This window comes from Lepus europaeus, chromosome 10 (genome assembly GCF_033115175.1).
Source record: "Lepus europaeus isolate LE1 chromosome 10, mLepTim1.pri, whole genome shotgun sequence".
NCBI lineage: Eukaryota > Metazoa > Chordata > Mammalia > Lagomorpha > Leporidae > Lepus > Lepus europaeus.
This window is the reverse complement of record NC_084836.1, coordinates 10,404,745-10,425,582: the sequence shown is the minus strand read 5'-3', so window position 1 is coordinate 10,425,582 and position 20,838 is coordinate 10,404,745. Positions and strand designations below refer to the sequence as shown.

General features: G+C 45.7%; 1 protein-coding gene across 17 annotated transcripts in view; it reads right to left on the bottom strand.

Moving 5' to 3' along the window:
• Positions 1–20,838, bottom strand: part of RBFOX2 (RNA binding fox-1 homolog 2) — a 323,477-nt gene that overhangs the window by 237,558 nt on the left and 65,081 nt on the right. Inside the window, exon 1 of one of the 17 annotated variants that reach the window (XM_062202922.1) lies at positions 7,516–7,557. The exons of the other annotated variants lie outside the window; for them this stretch is intronic. Within the exon in view, the coding sequence (XP_062058906.1) occupies positions 7,516–7,557 (42 nt within the window). Of the gene's footprint in view, positions 1–7,515; positions 7,558–20,838 lie in introns of those variants that run through there. 17 annotated transcript variants of the gene reach the window in all.

Below are 20,838 nucleotides of genomic sequence, written 5' to 3'. Positions count from 1 at the left end.
GAGGCTGAGGCAGGGTGAAGCCAGGAGCCTGGAATTCCATTCCAGTCTCTCAAGAGGATGGCAGGGGCCCAAGCACTTGGGCCACCTTCTGCTGCTTTCCCAGGTGCATCAGCAGGGAACTGGATCAGAAGTGGAGCAGCCAGGACTGTAACCAGTGCTCATAGGGGATGCATCACAAGCGGTGATGTGGCACAACACTAGTCCCGGGATGTTCTTTAATTCTGTACCAAACCTGAAAAACAACGGACTCTGAGAGGCTAACTGCAATACAGCATCTGAAACATGATCAGTGGATTTTCCCACATTCTGTTCTATTACAATCTATTTGTCTGGTCGGCGCTGCGGCTCACTTGGCTAGTCCTCCGCCTGCGGTGCTGGCACACTGGGTTCTAGTCCTGGTTGGGGCAATGATTCTGTCCCGGTTGCTCCTCTTCCAGTCCAGCTCTCTGCTGTGGCCCGGGAAGGCAGTGGAGGATGGCCCAAGTGCTTGGGCCCTGCACCCGCATGGGAGACCAGGAGAAAGCACCTGGCTCCTGGCTTTGGATCGGCGCAGTGCACCAGCTGCAGCAGCCATTGGGGGGTGAACCAACGGAAAGGGAAGACCTTTCTCTCTCTCTCTCTCTTAACTGTCTGGCTCTGCCGGTCAAAAAAAAAAAAATCTATTTGTCTGTCTTGCAGTTTGAATGGATGCACTTTTTTCACCAACAAATGATTCTGTAACATTAAGTTTTGCCCATTTATAAAACAGAGATTCGCTAAGTTATAGATTTCATTATAAATTATCCCAAAAAGTCTGAGATTTTATTAATTTATTATTAATTTATATTATTATTTTATATATTATATATTTATTTTATATTGTTTATTATATATTTGTTAAATTTATTAATAACACCATCAATCTAATCAGATTAAGTAGCAGAGTTGTCAAGGTCATAGTCCAGGATATGTTTTCAAAATTCTAATTTTTGCTTGAAAGCTCAAATTTTATCATTGGCAACAGATTTTGTCAGTTTCCCTTGAAATTCAGGGTCACTTAATTCATTTTTAATAAAATGTCTGTTAAATACCCAAGTCTGAATAAGCAGTCTGTTAGCTGTTTTTTCAAATGAAAATGGCATTCTCTGAAAAAGGGGTTAGTTCAGCTGGCAACACAATCACTAAAGTATTTTCCTTGAGACCATGGTCATCCTTAGAATGCAGCAGAAGTCTGTGTGTGCTGCCATTTCATCATACAGAACATTAAAAAGATGCATAATCAAGAGAATTAATCAGTAATAAATTTATCAGTAATAATTTTGACTGCTTCATCAAGGACACTTTAAGTGATACTGCCTTTTTTCTTAGATGCAAATGTGTAGTGATAAGGAGTATAATTACTTAGCAGTCACTCTATGTTTCTGGTACAGGCCCTGTCCTGGTTTGATATGTCACAGGGGAAGAACGGTCTTTGGAATCGCCATGGCCTGAGGCATGCCTTTAGGACCTTACTAGCTCCTGTGGGAAACTCACTCTTAGGTCAGCTCAAATTCCTCCCCTCTTAACTGGGAACACCACCTAGCCTGTAAGGCTGTCAGAAATGTATGCATAGAGACTTCCAGGTGCCTCTTCATTAATGCCACAAAGAACAGTAACTGCAGTGAGAAACCGTGCCTGACTGTATGTAACACTTCCCCCACACAAAACCTAGGCAGTTTTGACAAGTACAGGATCACAGACTTTGAGGGAAACACCCAGATCAAACACTTCTAATCCAGGTCCTTTACCTGCACCCTCCTCACCTCCCACCACTCACACAACACACACTGACACTGCACAAAACAAAAGAAACGAAGATTTAAATGTTTAACAGGTTATAGCGTGGGGCTGGCGCTGTGGCGCAGTGGGTTAACGCCCTGGACTGAAGTGCCGGCATCCCATATGTACACTGGTTCAAGTCCCGGCTGCTCCTCTTCCCATCCAGCTCTCTGCTATGGCTTGGGAAAGCAGTGAAAGATGGCCCAAGTCCTTTTTATTATTATTATTATTTTTTAATTTATTTGACAGAGTTAGACAGTGAGAGAGACAGACAGAAAGGTCTCCCTTCCGCTGGTTCACCCCCCTCCCCCCAAATGGCCGCTACGGCTGGAGCTATGCCAATCTGAAGCCAGGAGTCAGGTGCTTCCTCCTAGTCTCCCATGCAGGTGCAGGGGTCCAAGCACTTGGGCCATCTTCCACTGCTTTCCCGGATTAACCAACTGAGCCACAGCGCCAGTTCCTGGCCCAAGTCCTTGGGCCCCTGCACCCACGTGGGAGACCCAAAGAAGCTCCTGGCTCTTGCCTTCAGATCAGCACAGCTCTGGCCATTGCGGCCATCTCAGAAGCGAACCAGCAGATGGAAGACTCTCTCTCTCTCTCTCCCTCTCTCTGTAACTCTTTCAAATAAATAAAATAAATCTGGCTGGTGCCGCGGCTCAGTAGGCTAATCCTCCACCTGCAGCACCGGCACCCTAGGTTCTAGTCCCAGTTGGGGTGCCGGTTCTGTCCCAGTTGCTCCTCTTCCAGTCCAGCTCTCTGCTGTGGCCCGGGAAGGCAGTGGAGGATGGCCCAAGTGCTTGGGCCCTGCACCCGCATGGGAGACCAGGAGAAGCACCTGGCTCCTGGCTTTGGATCGGCGCAGTGCACCAGCTGCAGCAGCCATTGGGGGGCGAACCAACGGAAAGGGAAGACCTTTCTCTCTCTCTCTCTCTCTCTCTCTCTCTCTCTCTCACTGTCTAACTCTGCCTGTCCCCCAAAAAAAAAAAAAAAAAAAATCTTAAAAAAAAAGGTTATAGAGCTAGTAAGAAGAGACAGAACTTCATGTCAAACACATCCTTTTATGCATAATCCTGTCAGATAAATTAAAGCTGGCTCTCTGATTCTGTTGATTCTGCATACATGGATTCAACAACCATGGACGGGAAATAGTCAAGGTGGGGGTGGAACTTGAGTCTGTATTGACCACATCTGGACATTCTTTCTTACTATTAGTCCCTAAACAACACGGTGTAACCATTTATATCAGGTATTTCAGGTAATCCAGAGACGATTTAAAGCATACAGGATTGTGTAGCTTATACCAAATCCTATGCTACTTTAAACAAGGGGCTCGAGAATCCTCGATCTTAGTATCTGAAGGGGTTGGAGCCAATCCCCAAGGATACCGAGGGACAAATGCATTCTCTTTTGATTGACAAGGGGAAACACACCGAGACTCATGGAGACTAAATGGCATGCCCAGCGTTTTACAAGCAGTAAATAGCAAAAAGAGGTCTGCAACCCAACCCTTCTAACTGCAAAATCAGGGTCCTTCCAAGTGTAACTTAGAAATCTATCAAGAATATGAAAGTTTCTTTATGTAACCATTGACAACTATCTGTATCTGTATCTGAATGGGATAACAGACATGATGATGTGAATACTTATGTGACTAAATATGCCAACTGATAATCACCAACAGGTTAGTTTGTGTTGCCATATTCAATTCAAACTGGGGGTTTCACTGAACTGAAGGTTTCACAAGCTTTAGCATTAAAAAAAAGATATTTCTTAATTAGCCTCAGAGTATAAAGGAAATATCTCCCAAAGGATCATTCTGCAACACTCAAAGAAATCCCTTTGAGATAGCCTAACATGTTGAATAACACTGTCGAAATGTAAATGAACAATTCTGCCAAAAGTCTGAGATAGCCAACATAATAAATGCTGTTTTAACTGGTACATACTAGCTACTTCAATTTAGCTTTCATAACGCTCTACACTTACGCTGCTATTCAACACGATGCCAAACCAGCTCTGGTGCTTGTCGGTGGAGTGAGTCAACAGGGTGCTCAAGCTCTCTTGGCCCAGTGTTGTGGCCTGTGAAGTCTGAGATTCTGCCCATACTTTGTGAGGATGTTAAGATCAGGCACAGCATACACAAAGAACATGTAGGAGAACATCTGCCCTCTAGGGAAAAGCTAACACTGTAACAGTTTTTATTATGTGAGGGTACTTTAAAGATTTTGTGGGAGATATAATTAAGTTTATTTCAGTGCAAAATATTGTGAAATCCATGCCTAGGAGGGGCCTTCAAAAAGCTAATGGAAAATGCAAATTACAGAAAATTATTCCTAGGTTTCAAAAAGTTTTGGCACCAAAATAAACCTTTCATTTCATTTTCCATGAACTTTCTGAAAAAGATGCATATGCTTTGAGTTCACAATCTTGCCTCACCTGCCCCTCCCCAAAGACCTGACTGATGGTAAAACTGGGCCTGCACTGCTCCACTGGTGCTTCTTCCAGTGTCCTGCTGGCTACAACTGCCACTGTCTGACCTAAACTCCCCCTTCTACCTGTGGTGCCAACAGAGCAAGTTCCTGGACTTGCTTTTATTCTATTTCAGAAAGAAGATAATGGAGGAGGAGGGAGGGTGCCTGCATTGTGGAGCATCGGGTAAACCCCACCACCTGCAACACCGGCATCCCAAATGGGTGCCAGTGTGTGTCCCGGCTACTCCACTTCTGATCCAGCTCCCTGCTAACGGCTTAGGAAAGCAGTGGCAGATGGCCCAGGTGTTTGGGCCCCTGTACCCACATGGGAGACCAGATGGAGTTCCAAGCTCCTGGTTTCAGTCTGATTCAGTCCAATTGTTGCAGCCATTTGGGGTGTGAATCAGTGGATGAAGATCTCATTTTCTCTTCTCTCTCTAACTCTGCCTCTCAAATAAACAAAATAAATATTTTTTAAAAAAACCATATGGCCAGGCTGACACTGAGGTGCAGAGGGTTAACACCCTGGCCTGAAGCACCAGCATCCCATATGGACGCCGGTTCGAAACCTGGCTGCTCCACTTCGGATCCAGCTCTCTGCTATGGCCTGGGAAAGCAGAAGATGGCCCAAGTCCATGTGGGAGACCTGGAGGAAGCTCCTGGCTCCTGGCTTCTAATTGGCACAGCTCCAGCCGTTGCAGCCAATTAGGGAGTGAACCATCGGATGGAAGACCTCTCTCTCTCTCTCTCTCTGCCTCTCCTTCTCTCTCTGTAGCTCTGACTTTCAAATAAATAAATAAATCTTTAAAAAAAATCATATGGCTAACTATTAAGATTTCATATAAAAGCTGCCTCTATCAGATCCCATCATCCTTTAATTCCTGTATCAGCTCAGCTCTTCAACTTCTATAGTTTTCCCCTCCAAGCCCTCTTAGATAACAGTCTCCGTTAGTAAATGCAATTTGTAGGGGGAAAAAGGAGGCTAAGTATAGCTTTCTGGGAGTAATACCTTTAGCTAACTTAGAAGAGGGCAAGAAGCAGGAACCTACAGACAGGATGGTGCTGTCACTCACCTGGCGGGGAATGGAACTCCTCTACAGGTTTATTAATGAAAGGTTGGAGGAGAAGGGAAAGGGAAAGGCACTAACGTTCATGGGCACCGCGATATTCTCCATCACTTACACACAGATTTCATAAGCTCAGTGTTCTCTCTGTTACCACACAGGGAGAGTGAGAGCTGAGAGGTTAAATGACTGAACCAAGGCGACAGACAGAAGACCGGAGCCACAGTCATAACCCTGTTCTTTCTGTAACAGGGTACACAGTGGTTTAGTGCAGAAAAGCAAGCAATCAGGGAGCTAAGTGCACACTCATCTCCACACTGGCTCAGACAAATTCTCTTCCAGCAATGGGAATAACTGGAGACAATTCCTCGTTAACCTGTGGTCGTCACCCCATTACTCCCAGTGGGGGAAGAAAAGCAGTGTTTCTTAAACTTTCATGTGCAGACCGATCACTAGATAAAATGATTAAAATGCAGATTCTGATTAGTGGGTCTGGGTGGGCCCTAGGAGCGCTGCCTTGCCCACATGCCGGGGCTGCTGGTGTGGCCTGAGCACACTCCCTGCTGGTCATCCTGGCCTGCTCTAGACTACGCTCAGTGGTTCCGGCACTGGCTCATCAGCAGGACGGTCTGATAATCATGTTTAAATGACAGACTTCAGATTCCTGCATCTTTCCTCTTGCATTCAGCAGTGTCTAGGATGAGGCCCAGGTTGATTCTGACACAGAATGTGGACCACTACACTATACCCTGTATGGACGTAATTAATTCTGCCCCCATAACAGTGCAGTTCAAAGAAACATTCAGTTATTAACAGTAACCACAGCACGCACCAAATGACAGCATACCAAATATCTAGGCTGTGTCCTATCAGCTTACTTAACCCTTAAACCACACGGTGAGGATGCTGCTCATGGCACTACCATTTCCTCTTCATCCACGAGGAAGCCGACTCCCCCGGAGTGCTGCTTGTCCAAGGTCAGCCCGGGAGAACCAGAACCAGGGTTCTGACTTGGGCCAATCTGATACCACACAGTCTGTACTCTCAGACACACCACCTAACACTGCTTCCCTCGTTCCTCAGTGCTCATGTCACTGATCTTAACAGACACCCTGCACAAACAAACCCAAGTGGGTCACCTTGCAAGACGTCGCCCTGCGAAGGCTATGTCTTATGACTCAGAAGCAACCATCACACAGAACACCACTGCTGCACTCAGCAATCCAAGAGCCGCTGGTCTGAAAAGGAACACGCCTTCAGAACCTAAGCCTGTGACTTTAAATTTCCTTACTTGGGATAAAAGCCCGTTCTTTGAGCACAAAATCAGGAAAGGCCAATTCACAGAAACCTAGTCCCTGGCTGATGCCAGGTTTTGTGGTTGTTTTTGTTTTTAATAAAATAATCCGGGAGGTAGCATTCAAAACGTTTCCCTCAGCACTCATCACTGACGCCGATTCCAAATCAGAGTTTTGTATGGTTTGCGCAATGGTTCTATCACCAGAGCCAAGGTGACTATGTTGAAGGGCAGTGCTCATTTGGATGCACAGGTTCTGTTACATTTGTTTAAAACAAAAAGAAAAAAGAAATAAAACTCACTCTCTTATTCAAGCCCACAGGAACACACCCGCCCTTCCCCGTCAACACAAACGCCCGTCCGTCAGAACAGCTGTCTGCAAGCACGCAGCTGTCCTTCCTGCTGCAGAAGCAACTGCTTCGCCTTCCCTTCCAGAATCCCTACCCAAAGTGTGCTCTATCCAAACACAGCCCCCACACAAAGTAAACAGCACAAGCAGGCGTCAGAGAAGCGTTTTACTGCATGCAGCACTGCAAAGGGCACCATACAAAGGCAACGAAACAGCCGGAACCCGCACACAAATACCCTCACAGACGAGGGACGAAGGCACACACAAACACCAATGGGACAGGACCGCGAAAACATGTTACATTTCTACAACTAGCTGAGCTCCTTTGTTAAAGAACTACGGCTTTGTTCAACCGAGAATATTCTGCAAATTCAGAATGATTTACGAATTTAAAAAACAATCAGCATTAATGCAGATCAGCACAATTCCACATGACCAACCTCTCTGCTTGAACTGGACTCCCCACACCTTATGAAGCCACAATTCCCCTGCACAAACTCCCACTCCGCCACCCCCACACACACCCAACTCCCCACCAACCTCACAGGGGTTCCTGGGCTGGTCCATGGAATCTGATGACATCACTCTCTCTTCCTTCCTGGAATTCTAAACCCTGCTGCTCTCCCCTTGCACACAGCTACCATCTCCATGGCAACCTCACCTCCTCCTGCTTCCCCATTGGCTTCACGGAGCAGGATACACAAAAAGGTTTTCCGTTCTCTCCCCACCACCCGCCCCAAAAAGATGATGCTTTCAACAGGAACCTAAGCTAAATTTAGCTACTTGGGATTCGGTCCTATGACTAAGAAAACACAGAGAAAAGTCCTCCTCCTTACATCTCACCCTCCCTTCAACCCCACCCCAAGGTAGCTGCTTCACCTCCTTCTCTCTGACCCTGAACCCAAAAGCAAGTGGCAGGATCTGCTGAGCATTAAAAATGACCGGACCGCCTGCCCCACATACAAGGTTGGCAGAGAAAACTCTCACACTCACCTCCTCCCAAGAGGAGAAGGAAAAGAGAGAGAGATAGAGTATGCAAAAGCAGCTGGGGCATGGCATGTGCTTGCTTCCATCCCAAAGCACAGCTTAGGGCTCCAGGACCCACGGCCGCAGTCTCTAAGCTCTCAGGACAGCGCCTTCTCTTGCTGGGAATAAAACACACGCGCGTCAGTCACCAACACCAAACCCAGAACCACAAAACCTGGGTCCAGCTCTCCATCCCAGGGACTGACCTCCTAGGTTTATAGGGGCAAGTTTTCACATACCTCATCTAAAAGGCAGCTCACAGCCAGGGATGTTTTAAGAATTACTGACAGGGGCCAGCACTGTGGCACAGCAGGTTAACGCCCTGGCCTGAAGCACTGGCATCTCATATGGACGCCGGTGCAAGACCTGGCTGCTCCACTTCCAATCCAGCTCTCTGCTATGGCCTGGGAAGGTGGTGGAAGACAGCCCAAGTCCTTGGGCCCCTGTACTCGCGAGGGAGACCCGGAGGAAGCTCCTGGCCCCTGGCTCCTGGCTTCTGACTGGTGCAGCTCCAGCCATTGCGGCCAATTGGGGAGTGAATCATCGGATGGAAGACCTCCCCCCCTCTCTCTCCCTCTCTCTCTCTCTCTCTCTCTCTCTGCCTTTCCTCTGTGTGTAACTCTGACTTTCAAATAAATAAATAAATCCTTTTAAAAAAATTACTGACAAAATTAATGTAAAATAGTTTAGATCCTAAGCCAGAGACTGAATAAACAAAGATGCCATCATTATTAGTGAAATTTCTGTGGCTATTAACAGAAATTACTAATCCCCAGAGAAAGAAAAATGATCCTTTCATAATCATAGACATATGATAAAATACGCATAAAACTACAGGCAGTTCCCACAAGGGTTTCCACTTCTGGTAAAATCCAACTATAGTCACTTCATACACCAGCCAATTTGTGACCAGTCCTCAATTTTGGAGCTGGCCCTACTTTTCCTACTCTGATTTTGAAATTGTCACTCATTCTCCCTAAATGAAGGCTGAACATGGACCAGGGCTTCATTCTCCAGCTCAGCTGCCCATTTCCCATTCTAGGGAAGCTGTACTGGAGTGCTGAACTCTGAATCACCAGGGCTATGTCTTATATGACTGTAAAGCACAAAGCATCAATTGTGACTCAGGAGGAAGGGCTTTAAGCAGGAAAAAAAAGTGCATAAAACTAAGGCATACCCAGGAAAATGGTATTTTTGGTTTACAAGGCAGATACTCAGTTTCAAGGCACCAACCCTGTAGTAGAAAAACAGACAAACAAGGAAACCTAGACAGTCATCTGCTCCTACACAGAATTTAAACAATTTGGAACATTTAGCTAAGTCAAAATGCCCCACTAGTAAGCACACAGGCATCAAGAAAATGCTTTACAACTGCTAAAGAGAACAGCAAAGGATGGAGCATGCTCTAATAACTGACACACCCAGTGGGAGAGGGGGGAGGTGCACAGTAACTGACCCATCTCTGAAACACCTGCATATCTGCCTTCTTATTTCATCCTGGTTGACGCCTAACAAGCCATCCTTTATGTGAAGCCACCCCTGGGCACACCCCTGGGTACCATGGGCTAGCTCCAGTGAGCACTCTAAAGGATCTCCTGAACACTCTTAAAGACAGAGGGTCACCTCACCCCACAACAAGAAGACTTCTTACCAAATTCCCTGAGACCGGCCATCAGATCAATCACTGAACTTCACTCCTGCTCACCGTAGGAAATCTATCAATAGCTCGGCCTGAGCAGACTGCTATCGACAAAGCTCCACTGAATCACTCTTTCAAACACACAAGACGTGCACTATCATGCACCAGGGCTTCCTTGGGCTGTCGCTATTCCTCAAAAATAAGAAAAAAAAAAGTTGTATACACTCATATCTCTACTTTGCAAACAGAAAAACAGAGTTTCAGAGATGTCAATTTCACCAAGAATATTCCTGTAACTTTTTTTAAAATTATTTTATTTATTTGAAAGACAGAGTTACAAAGAGGTAGAGGTCTTCCATCCACTGGTTCACTCCTCAAATGACTGCGATGGCCAGAGCTGGGCCCATCGAAAGCCAGGAGCCAGGAGCTTCCTGCAGGTCTCCCTCAAGGGTGCAGGAGCCTAAGGACTTGGGCCATCTTCCACTGTTTTTTCCCAGGCCACAGAAGAGAGATGGATCAGAAATGGAGCAGACAGGACTCAAACCAGAGCCCAAATGGGATGTCGGTGCTGCAGGCCAGGGTTTTAAACCGCTGCACCACAGCGCCGGCCCTGTGACTTATCTTTTTAAAAGGAGGGGCAGGCATTTTGATGGATCTTATATCACAGTACCTGGGATCAGCTCTCACTTCTGCTTGCTCATCCAGCTCCCTGATAATGTGCACCCTGGGAGACAGCAGGTCTCCCTGCACCGATACGGGAGACCTGGGCTGAGTTCCAGGCTCCTGGCTTCAGCTTGGCCTACCCCGTTGCTGCGGACATTGGAGGATCACAGGACAGAAGATCTCTCTCTCTGTCTGTCACTCTGTTTTTTCAATAAATAAAACTAAAAGAAAAAAAGCTAGGATTCTAACTCAATCTGTGTGAATTCCAAAACCTGTTCATTTTTCTACTTGATCTCCCATTTACAGTTAGGATTGCAAACAAGCCACCAAAAATCATTTTCTATCTGTTCCCTTACTCACATGTCATCAATAAAATATAGGCCGCTTGACATCAAGGTCAAATTCAGCCTTTTTTATGTATTACTGACAATATTAAACCTAAGTGGACATTCAATACTTACTAATTTATTATGCTAAGCCTGTCATTCTAAACTTCTGAACAAATGGCAATTCTACTCAGATCTTTTTTAATTTAAAATTAGCTTGAGAAATTACATGAAGTGAAATGGTAAGACTTCAGATAACACATTCTGAGATTCAACTCTACAAAATTTGAGAAGATAAATATTAACACCATCATAATGCCTACATTACCCAGTAATACTATCCACATAGTCTCATCTGTCGGCTTTAATCCACAAATTGTAATGCAGTCAGGATCTATACATTAGATTTATGATTTCTGCATTCTACATACAGAACCAGAACATTTCTCCAGGGATTCCACTAAAATTAAATCAGCTGATTAGAGGACCAGGATAAAGAGGCCAAGGTCACATGTCTAATACCCATCGGAACCAGTTACCAACACTCTCCCCATCACTATAAAATGCATATGCTATTGTAACATACACCTTGGTTTTACTGAGAAATTAATGTAAATTATCACCTCTTCTGGGAAAAGTTTAAATATGTGTCTCTTGGTGTCAAGTACTATAATTGGCTTTGCTTCTTTAGAAGACAGCTATTGTCCTTCAAAAACCATGCTCCATCATTCAGCTGTTCTTACAATACATATTAAAATGCCTACCACGTGCAAGCCGACAGCTCCAACAGCCAGCATTGAACAACAAATACACACAGCCATGTGTGACCTGCAACCGGCCAAGGTGTACCCAGCCCGGCAGAGTGCCCAGGAAAGAATGGCTAGCTCCAGAAGATGCCATGGAGAATGAGCAGGAGCGCATTTAGGTCAATGAGGAAAGCAATGATACTCCCAGGGAGAGAGAACAAAGATTTGCAGAGGTACAGAAGTGTGACAACACAGCAGATCTGCAGGACTTGTATTTTACAAGGCCAGGCTAAGAACGGGGAGATGCAGCTAGTTCGGAGAAAGCAACACAGCATCTTCTAGAGTTCCATCTCACCTTAGGACCTCCTAAGATCCTTCCTTTGAAGGCTGTGGAGAGTTCTTCTCTTCGCATCTCCATGATAAAAAACACGGCCGCCGAAATGAGGTGCCTGCTCTGAAAGCTGGGCCCTCGTGCTCAGACCCCTCCCTCACTGAGCAGGTCCTTCTCTCTGCAGAGCAAACTCCAGGTGTGCTGCCCATGGAGGCAGAGCGAAAGTCTTCAGAGTGTGTCCCCCAAAGAGTTACATGCTGGGACTGTCTGCAGGTGGTCTTGCGGAGGAGATGGAACCTTTAAGAGGCGGGGCCTAGTAGTAAGAAGTTACCCCACTAGTTAGCCTGTGGAAGAGATTAAGGTTCTCACAAGATCTGGGCTAGTTGTTATATAAAAAGATCAAGCCTGGCCCCTAAATCCCTCTGGCTTCCAGTCTCTCCACGTGATCCATCTCTTCTGCACGCACTACAGCCATAGTGAGGACATCTGCCATGAGGCCCAACAAATGGCCCTGCAAGACCCAGGACTTTCAGCCTCCAGAACCATAAACTAAAGTAAACCCAGGGGCTGGTGCTGTGGCATAGCAGGTGAAACCACTACCTGCAGTGCTAGAATCCCACACAGGCGCCAGTCCCAGTCCCAGCTGCTCCACTTCCAATCCAGCTCTCTGCTATGGCCTGGGGCAGCAGCAGAAGATGGCACAAGTCCTTGGGCCCCTGCACCCATGTGGGAGACCTGGAAGAGCAGCTCCAGGCTCCTTCTTTGGATTGGCCCAGCTGTGGCCATTGTGGCCATTTGGGGAGTGAACCAGGGGATGGAAGACCTCCTCTGTCTGCCTCTGCCTCTGTAACTCCACCTTTAAAGGAAACAAGGAGAAGTATCAAATAAATGAATGAATGAATGATACATAAATCTTTATGTAAAAAATACATTACCCAGCCTCAAGTATTCTGTTATACCAACAGAAAACGAACCATGATGGTGATCATTTGATAATTCAATTCTCTTTTAATAAAGCTGTCTGAAACTCTTATTAGTGTGTTGAAAATCTAACAAGAAAGACTAGATTAATTTTTAAATATCACATCATCCCTACCCAAGACCCCTAGCACATAAACAAGTAAGTGTATGTGCTCATTCGCATCCTACCAGCTTGAAGTGGATCAGGGCCTGTATGAGGAGGAAAATGATCCATCAGTTACGGCAAACAGCAAAAAAGTAGACTTTCGAAGTCAACTTCGTATTAAAATTTTTAAGTGCACATTTTATTGAAGCCTTTATATAGAGAGAACTGGGTGAAAGTCCTTAGTGTACAACTCGACAAATTCTCACAAATTAACCCTATGTAGCCAGCACCTAAGTCCACAAACTGCACCTTCTCCACACTCTGGAGGGCTATCTCATGCCTTGGCCGACTCACTGACACCAGCCCATAGCAGTGACTACAGCACAGGTTCATTCTGCGTGTTTCTGAGCTTGCTTTAGTTTTCCCTTGTTTTTGAACTTTATATAAGAGGAAACACATAGTGTACATACACTCTCTTTTGCTGGCTTATTTCAGGCCAAGTGATATTTGTGAATCTGATCACTTGTGTGAGTGTATTCTATTTTATAATTTATTGGAAACCCATCTCAATGATGCTGGAAAGGCACTAGTGCTATTACTAGAAACACTGCTAGGTACACTCCTGTAGTATGTTCTGATGTACATACACACGTATTTCTTTTGGGTAACCCTAGAGGAGTGGAACTGCTTGATTTAGAGAACACTTAGGTTGAACTTTAGTAGGTAACACCAACTGCCAACTTTCCAAAGTTGTACCAATTCACACTCCAACCAGCAGTGCCCAAGGGTCCCAAATGCTGAACACCTTGCAGACACACAGTCATTACGGAAGTGGCGTGACAGTATCTCACCCTGCTTGTGGTTATTTGCTTTGTCCTAGTGAAAAATGATATTAGGAACTTTTTGGGCATTTGAATATCATTTTTTGTGAAGTCCCTTTCAAATATTTTGCCTATTTTGCTGCTGTTCAAAAGACCGATTTATAGGATTTATTTTATATCCCAATGTGCAGGAGTTACTTATATATTCTGGATACCAGCCAGACAAGTATCCTGCAAATCTCTTCTACTCTGTGGCCTGTCTTCTTACTTTCTTAATGGTATCTTCTAATGAACACATATTCCTAAATCCAGTATAGTTTGTCATTTTTTCCTTTATAGTGCTTATCTTGTTCAAATAAAGAATATCACAAAGGTAGTCTACATTTTACTCAGAAACTTTAATAAAGCAGCAACCACATATTTTTAAGATTCCCAGGCATATTGTCTATGTGTATATAAAGTGCAAAAGTGAAGTTTCCCCCACCAAATAGGTCAAAACGCAAGCAATATGTGAGTTAAGGAAGACTACACTCAATTTAACTCATCAAGCTTTCATTCATCGTGTGTCCCTAATGTGCCCAGGGCTGTGTTAGATGTATGAAGAGATGAAAATGGCAAGAGATGCCCCTGAACTGTGGAGTTAACCTTAGGTGACAGCAAAACACTCAAACATAGGTTCTATTGCGTGTTTAAATAAAACTGAGTGTGTTTAATCTGAGCCTAAAAATAATCCTCCACTGTCCTCAACTATTCAAATTCCTACTTCAGCAAAGAACAGCATGAACAAGTCTTTACTTTATTGCTGCTACTGCTTCTTTAGTACCCAACATCTAAAACACGCATCCCTGGGGACCTGCGCTGTAGCACAGTGGGCTAAGCCTCCACCTTCAGCACCAGTGACTCATGTGGGCACCAGTTTGTGTCCTGGCTGCTCCTCTTCCAATCCAGCTCTCGGCTGTGGCCTGGGAAAGCAGGAGCACATGGCCCAAGTGCTTGGGCCCCTGCACCCACGTGGGAGACCTGGAAGAAGCTCCTGGCTTTGGATCAGCCCAGCTCTGGCTATTGTGGCCATCTGTGGAGTGAACCAACGGATGAAGACCTCTCTCTCTGCCTCTCCCTCTCTCTCTCTGTAACTCTACCTCTCAAATAAATAAATAAATAAATAAAATAAGATAAAAGCCATATCACTTTCCTCTTTCCCTAAGAGTACAAGATTTTAAGAATATAAATTACAAGTCCAATATTTTCTAGTCCAACTACCTAAAAGAAATAACAGAATCCAGAAATATTGTAAATTTCCTCAAAACAAACAAATCTAGGTCACTCTAGCTAAGGAAGAGTGGGGCCAGGAAGAGAAAATATAGATATACACACACACATGTTTTCACACACCCATACAATGCTACATTTTTTTGTGAAATATTTTCCAGTTTTCTTACGCATAATTACTTACCCCTTTATTTCTGGTCTTGAGAAGAAAGGTGTTTTTTTTTTTTAATAAGCCAAGCTTAAGAAGTAGTCCCAGTGAGTTTGAGATCAAACACACACACACACACACACATATACACACATATATATGCACACACATTTATAAAAGATAAATTTAAGGAAAGTCAATTTGGAATAAAAAGGTTGAAAGAGGTTCAAGAAAAAAGCAACCATTAAACCAGTTTTGATGAGTAAAGAATTTTTAAAAGCAAACAGTCATCAAGTTTTCTTTATTCTATTTTATAATAAGCCTCAAAATAGAACTGTGTTCCTCATCTAAACACTCAGAACAGGAGGGAAAAGGACAAGCCTGCTAATTTTAGAGGTCAAGGTGAACCAGATGCTTCACAGCCTGTGCTCCCAGGCCTTAAGTACTTTCTAAAATACATCAAGAGTCCATCAGAGGAGTTCAAGAGAAGACCTTGAGCTGCAGGGCAGTAACTAAGAAGCAGACCGAACTGAAACCCTCATCGGGAAAAATCTCCAGTCAGTACTCTTGAGATATGTCACAGAATGGGAGAAAATATTTGCAAGCTATGTATCTAAGAAAGGATTAATGTCCCCAATCAGCAATTCAAAAAACTCAACAACAAAAAACAACCAATCCAGTTAAGAAATGGGCAAAGGGGCCGGCACCGTGGCTTAACAGGCTAATCCTCCGCCTTGAGGCGCCGGCACACCGGGTTCTAGTCCGGTCAGGGTGCCGGATTCTATCCTGGTTGCCCCTCTTCCAGGCCAGCTCTCTGCTGTGGCCCGGGAAGGCAGTGGAGGATGGCCCAGGTCCTTGGGCCCTGCACCCCATGGGAGACCAGGAAGCACCTGGCTCCTGCCATCGGATCAGCACGGTGCGCAGGCCGCAGCGCGCCTACTGCGGCGGCCATTGGAGGGTGAACCAGCGGCAAAAGGAAGACCTTTCTCTCTTTTTTTTTTTTTTTTTTTTTTTTTTTTTTTTTTTTGACAGGCAGAGTGGACAGCAGAGGGAGACAGAGAGAAAGGTCTTCATTTTTGCCACTGGTTCACCCTCCAATGGCCGCTGCAGCCGGCGCATCACACTGATCCGAAGCCAGGAGCCAGGTGCTTCTCCTGGTCTCCCATGCGGGTGCAGGCCCAAGCACTTGGGCCATCCTCCACTGCCCTCCCGGGCCACAGCAGAGAGCTGGCCTGGAAGAGGGGCAACCGGGACAGGATCGGTGCCCCGACCGGGACTAGAACCTGGTGTGCCGGCGCCGCAAGGCGGAGGATTAGCCTGTTGAGCCCCGACGACGGCCAAAAACGAAGACCTTTCTGAGAAAGAGGAACTCTTACACACTGTTGGTGGGAATGTAAATTAGTGCAGCCACTGTGGAAAGCAATACGGAGACTTTGTTAAAAACTAGAAAATAGACTTGCCATATGATTCAGCAATCCCACTACTGGGTACACAAAAAAGACATGAACACACTGTATCAAAAAGATACCAGCACTGTTCATAGTAGCCAAAATACGGAATCATCTAAGGTGTCCACTATCAGATGAATAGATAAAGCAAATGTAGTGTGTGTGTGTGTGTGTGTAATGTATATTTCATTCTTTTTTTACAGTTGAATAATATTCAACATATATATATATACACAATGGAATATTATTCAACTATAAAAAAGAATGAAATTCTTTAATTTGCATTAAAATAAATGCAACGGGAGGAACCTGATGTTGAATGAAATAAGCCATACCAGAAGACAAATACCATACGTTCTCCCTTATATGAGGGAGTTATAATTAAAAGCAATAAAAGCTCACTTGGCTAATCCTCCACCTGCAGCGCCGGCACCCCGGGTTCTAGTCCTGGTTGGGGCGCCGGTTCTGTCCCGGTTGCACCTCTTCCAGTCCAGCTCTCTGCTGTGGCCCGGGAGTACAGTGCAGGATGGCCCAAGTGCTTGGGCCCTGCACCCTCACGGGAGACCAGGAGGAAGCACCTGGCTCCTGGCTTCGGATCAGTGCAGCGCGCCGGCTGTGGCAGCCATTTGAGGGGTGAACCAACGGAAAGGGAAGACCTTTCTCTCTCTCTCTCTCTAATTCTGCCTGTCAAAAAAAAAAAAAAAGGTAATAAAAGAAATGCCTGTATATATCATTTTGTTGTAAATACAGTGTTTTGCCAAGCTTTGTTTTAAATCTTTATCAAACAAATTGCTAAGAATGATTCGCCACCATAGGTTAATGATCTGTGCCTATTATAAAATTTACTGTATGTGGAGGAGTCGACATTATGGTGCAGAGGGTTAAGCCAGTACCTGTGATGCCAGCATCCCATATTAACACTGATTGGAATCCCAGCTGCTCCACTTCCAATCCAGCTTCCTGCTAATGCACCTGGGAAAGCAGCGGGAAGATGGCCGAAGCACTTGGGCCCCTGCACCCACATGGGAGACCTAGATGGGATTCCAGGCTCCTGGCTTCAGTCTGGCCCATCCCTGGCCATTGCAGCCATTTCTCTCTCTGTCTCTCCCTCTAACTCTGCCTTTCAAATAAATAAAAATAAAAGTATTTTTTTAAAAATCTTTTTTTAAAGACTTTATTTATTTATTTGAGAGGCAGAGTTAGAGAGAGAGGTTCACTCTCCAAATGACTGGTTCATTCCCCAAATGGCTGCAATGGCCAGGGCTGGGCCAGGCTGAAGCCAGGAGCCAGAAGCTTTTTCCAGGTCTCCCACATGGGTGCGGGGCCCAAGCACTTGGGCTGTCCTTTGCTGCTTTCCCAGGCCATAGCAGAGAGCTGGATCAGAAGAGGAGCAGCTGGAACACAAACCAGTGCCCATATGGGATGCCCGCGCCACAAACATATGCCATGTCGCCAGCCCAAATAAATAAATCTTTTAAAACCTTTATTGTATATGAAATTGACATTTTTCATTAGATCACTGTTTATAGCCCTTGCCTGTATTCTCGCTGAACCAGGGTCTCTTTACTTTGTACTTGCTGAACTCTGTATTTTAGTGGAGCATTAAGCCTTTGCAATGTAAATTTAAAATGTTACCTTAAAACAGATGGGAAAAAGTCAGCACTCAGAGCCAAAATCACAACCAAGTCTTGGTGGGGGCCTCAGGATTAAATTCTCCCACAGGAGCCGCCGCTCCCCATGGCATGCACTGATGCAACAACCTTTATGCTCTGTACACCTACTATGGTCCCCAAGTGTGAGGAACCACCAACACAATGTGAAAACAAAGTCACTGCCCTTGGGAAGGGCAGCCAAATTGGGGAAAAGACATTATGCCAAGTAAACAAATAAATATTCAGTTGCAAATCAAAATAAGGGTTAAGAAAAAAAAAAAAAAGCTAAGGAGTCTTCCGAGTGATCTCAACCAAAGATGCCTGGCTGACTCACTCCATCCAGCCCAACTACTTTCTCCAAGGCCCACTGCTGCCTCCATTCCATCCACTACATTCTGTACACTGTGGGCTCAGGGGAATCAGCAAGATTTCAGGTGCAGCCGGAATTCAGAACTGCAAATGCACGCCTCTCACAGCAACAGTACTGACAAGTAGGCACCCCAAAGACAGCCAAGAGCTGTGAAGTCAAGTTGGGGGTCTCAAGAGCCCCCCACCACCACACACACACACACACAGCCTCCTTCCACACTGCCTTGGAAGACAAGGAGAAGTATCTACATCTGCCCTGCTGCCATTCCAACGCAGCGCTGGTCCGACCTCACATCAATCCATGGTTACCTCCCCCAGCACAACAACCTCAGCGTTTTTAAAAAGGCAGACTTTGGAGCCTTGACGTCCCTCTGTAAACAGTGACTAACATGTCGGCCTCCTTCCTCTGTCCGGCATCAGCTTTTTATATCTCTGACAGGAAGTTCACATGCTCAAAAAGAGAAGACGACAATAAAAATAAGTTTTTAAAAATCTTTTTAACATGACCTTTCCCTTAGAAATCAGAGACAAGATTCATATATAACCCACAATGTGGAAGAACACGCTATCACCTGTGGACCCAGAATACAACAGGCTAAACCTGTCTCTCCAACAGCTCCCATGTGTGACACTGGGCAAGTACAGCTTTCTCATCTGCAAATGGACATGAGGTCACCTGCCCTACAGTTCTGACTGATGAAATGAGATCACAGGAGCCTGACGCCTGACAAATGCCAGCCACTCAACAAACAAAAAGCATCTAAGCTGCCTTCTCTTCTTCACACCTACTCACAAGGAGATTTTTAAAAACAAAGTAAGAAAGGAGGTTCTCCTGGCAAATTGAGAACATTCCGACAAACAGCTGGGTGACTATAAAAACAGGTTAGCTCGAGGCTGGGGCTGGGGCTGGTGCCATGGTACAGTAGGTTAATCCCCTGCCTGCGGGCCAGCATCCCACGTGGGTGCCAGTTCTAGTCCCGGCTGCCCCTCTTCCAATCCAGCTCTCTGCTATGGCCTGGGAAAGCAGAAGATGGCCCAAGTGCTTGGGCCCCTGTACCTGCATGGGAGACCGGGAAGAAGCACCTGACTTCTGGCTCCAGATCAGCACAGCTCTGGCCACTGTGGCCATCTGGGGAGTGAACCAACAGAAAGAAGACCTTTCTCTCTGTCTCTCCCTCTCACTGTCTGTAACTCTACCTCTCAAATAAATAAAATCTTTTTTTTTTTTTTTTTTTTTTTGACAGGCAGAGTGGACAGTGAGAGAGAGACAGAGAGAAAGGTCTTCATTTTTGCCGTTGGTTCACCCTCCAATGGCCACTGTGGCCGGCGCATCGCGCTGATCCGAAGCCAAGAGCCAGGTGCGTCTCCTGGTCTCCCATGCGGGTGCAGGGCCCAAGGACCTGGGCCATCCTCCACTGCACTCCCTGGCCACAGCAAAGAGCTGGCCTGGAAGAGGGGCAACCGGGATAGAATCTGGCGCCCCAACCGGGACTAGAACCCGGTGTGCCAGCGCCGCAAGGCGGAGGATTAGCCTGTTAAGCCACGGCGCCAGCCAATAAATAAAATCTTTAAAAAAAAAACAAAAGGTTAGCTCCCCATCAGCTGCAATTTGCAATGCTATATTCCTAAGACACTCACATGAAGCATGACCATGTGACTTGTCTTAAGCCATCCTCATTTCAAATACTCTGACCATTATCTGTACTGACACTGAAGTATCTCAGGCTCAAATCCTCTTCCAAGTTGTATCTTCCACACTCACCACATACAAACAGCACAAACATTTTTGAGCAGACAATATAGTTCACATTTATCTCAAGAAAAAGAAAACAAACCGTGACCATCAAAAGGACAAAAGGGACCATGAAAATATGGAGAGGTTAGGAAAACAAAGAGGCTTTGCCAAGAGCTTCGTGGCTCCATAGTGTGTTTCCTATTAGTCTATCCTATGATTCACAATTATGCAGCCCTCAATACAAAAGCTAAATGGATAGGAACTGCAGACCCTGATGACCCCTGGGAAGGCAGAGTTTCTGCAAACACCAGCCAGATCCGGCAACCTGAGAGCTGGCGTCAAACACAGCCTCAGCGTGACAGGCATCTGAACCCAAATAGAGAATCAAGCACACACATGAACTACATCCCTGGTGGGACCCAGAGAGCCCAAAAGAACAACTCACAGCGCCTGCAGCTGAGTGTCACCAACAGATTTTCTTAAAGGCATGCCGAGGGCCTGAGACATACTGCAGTGGTGGGGAAGTGGGCCAGATTCAAGCCCACGTCAGAGGACAGCAGGCTGCTCCCTTAGCAACAGTGCCACAGGATCTGAGCGAACACTGTGCTACCTCCACTGCACTTG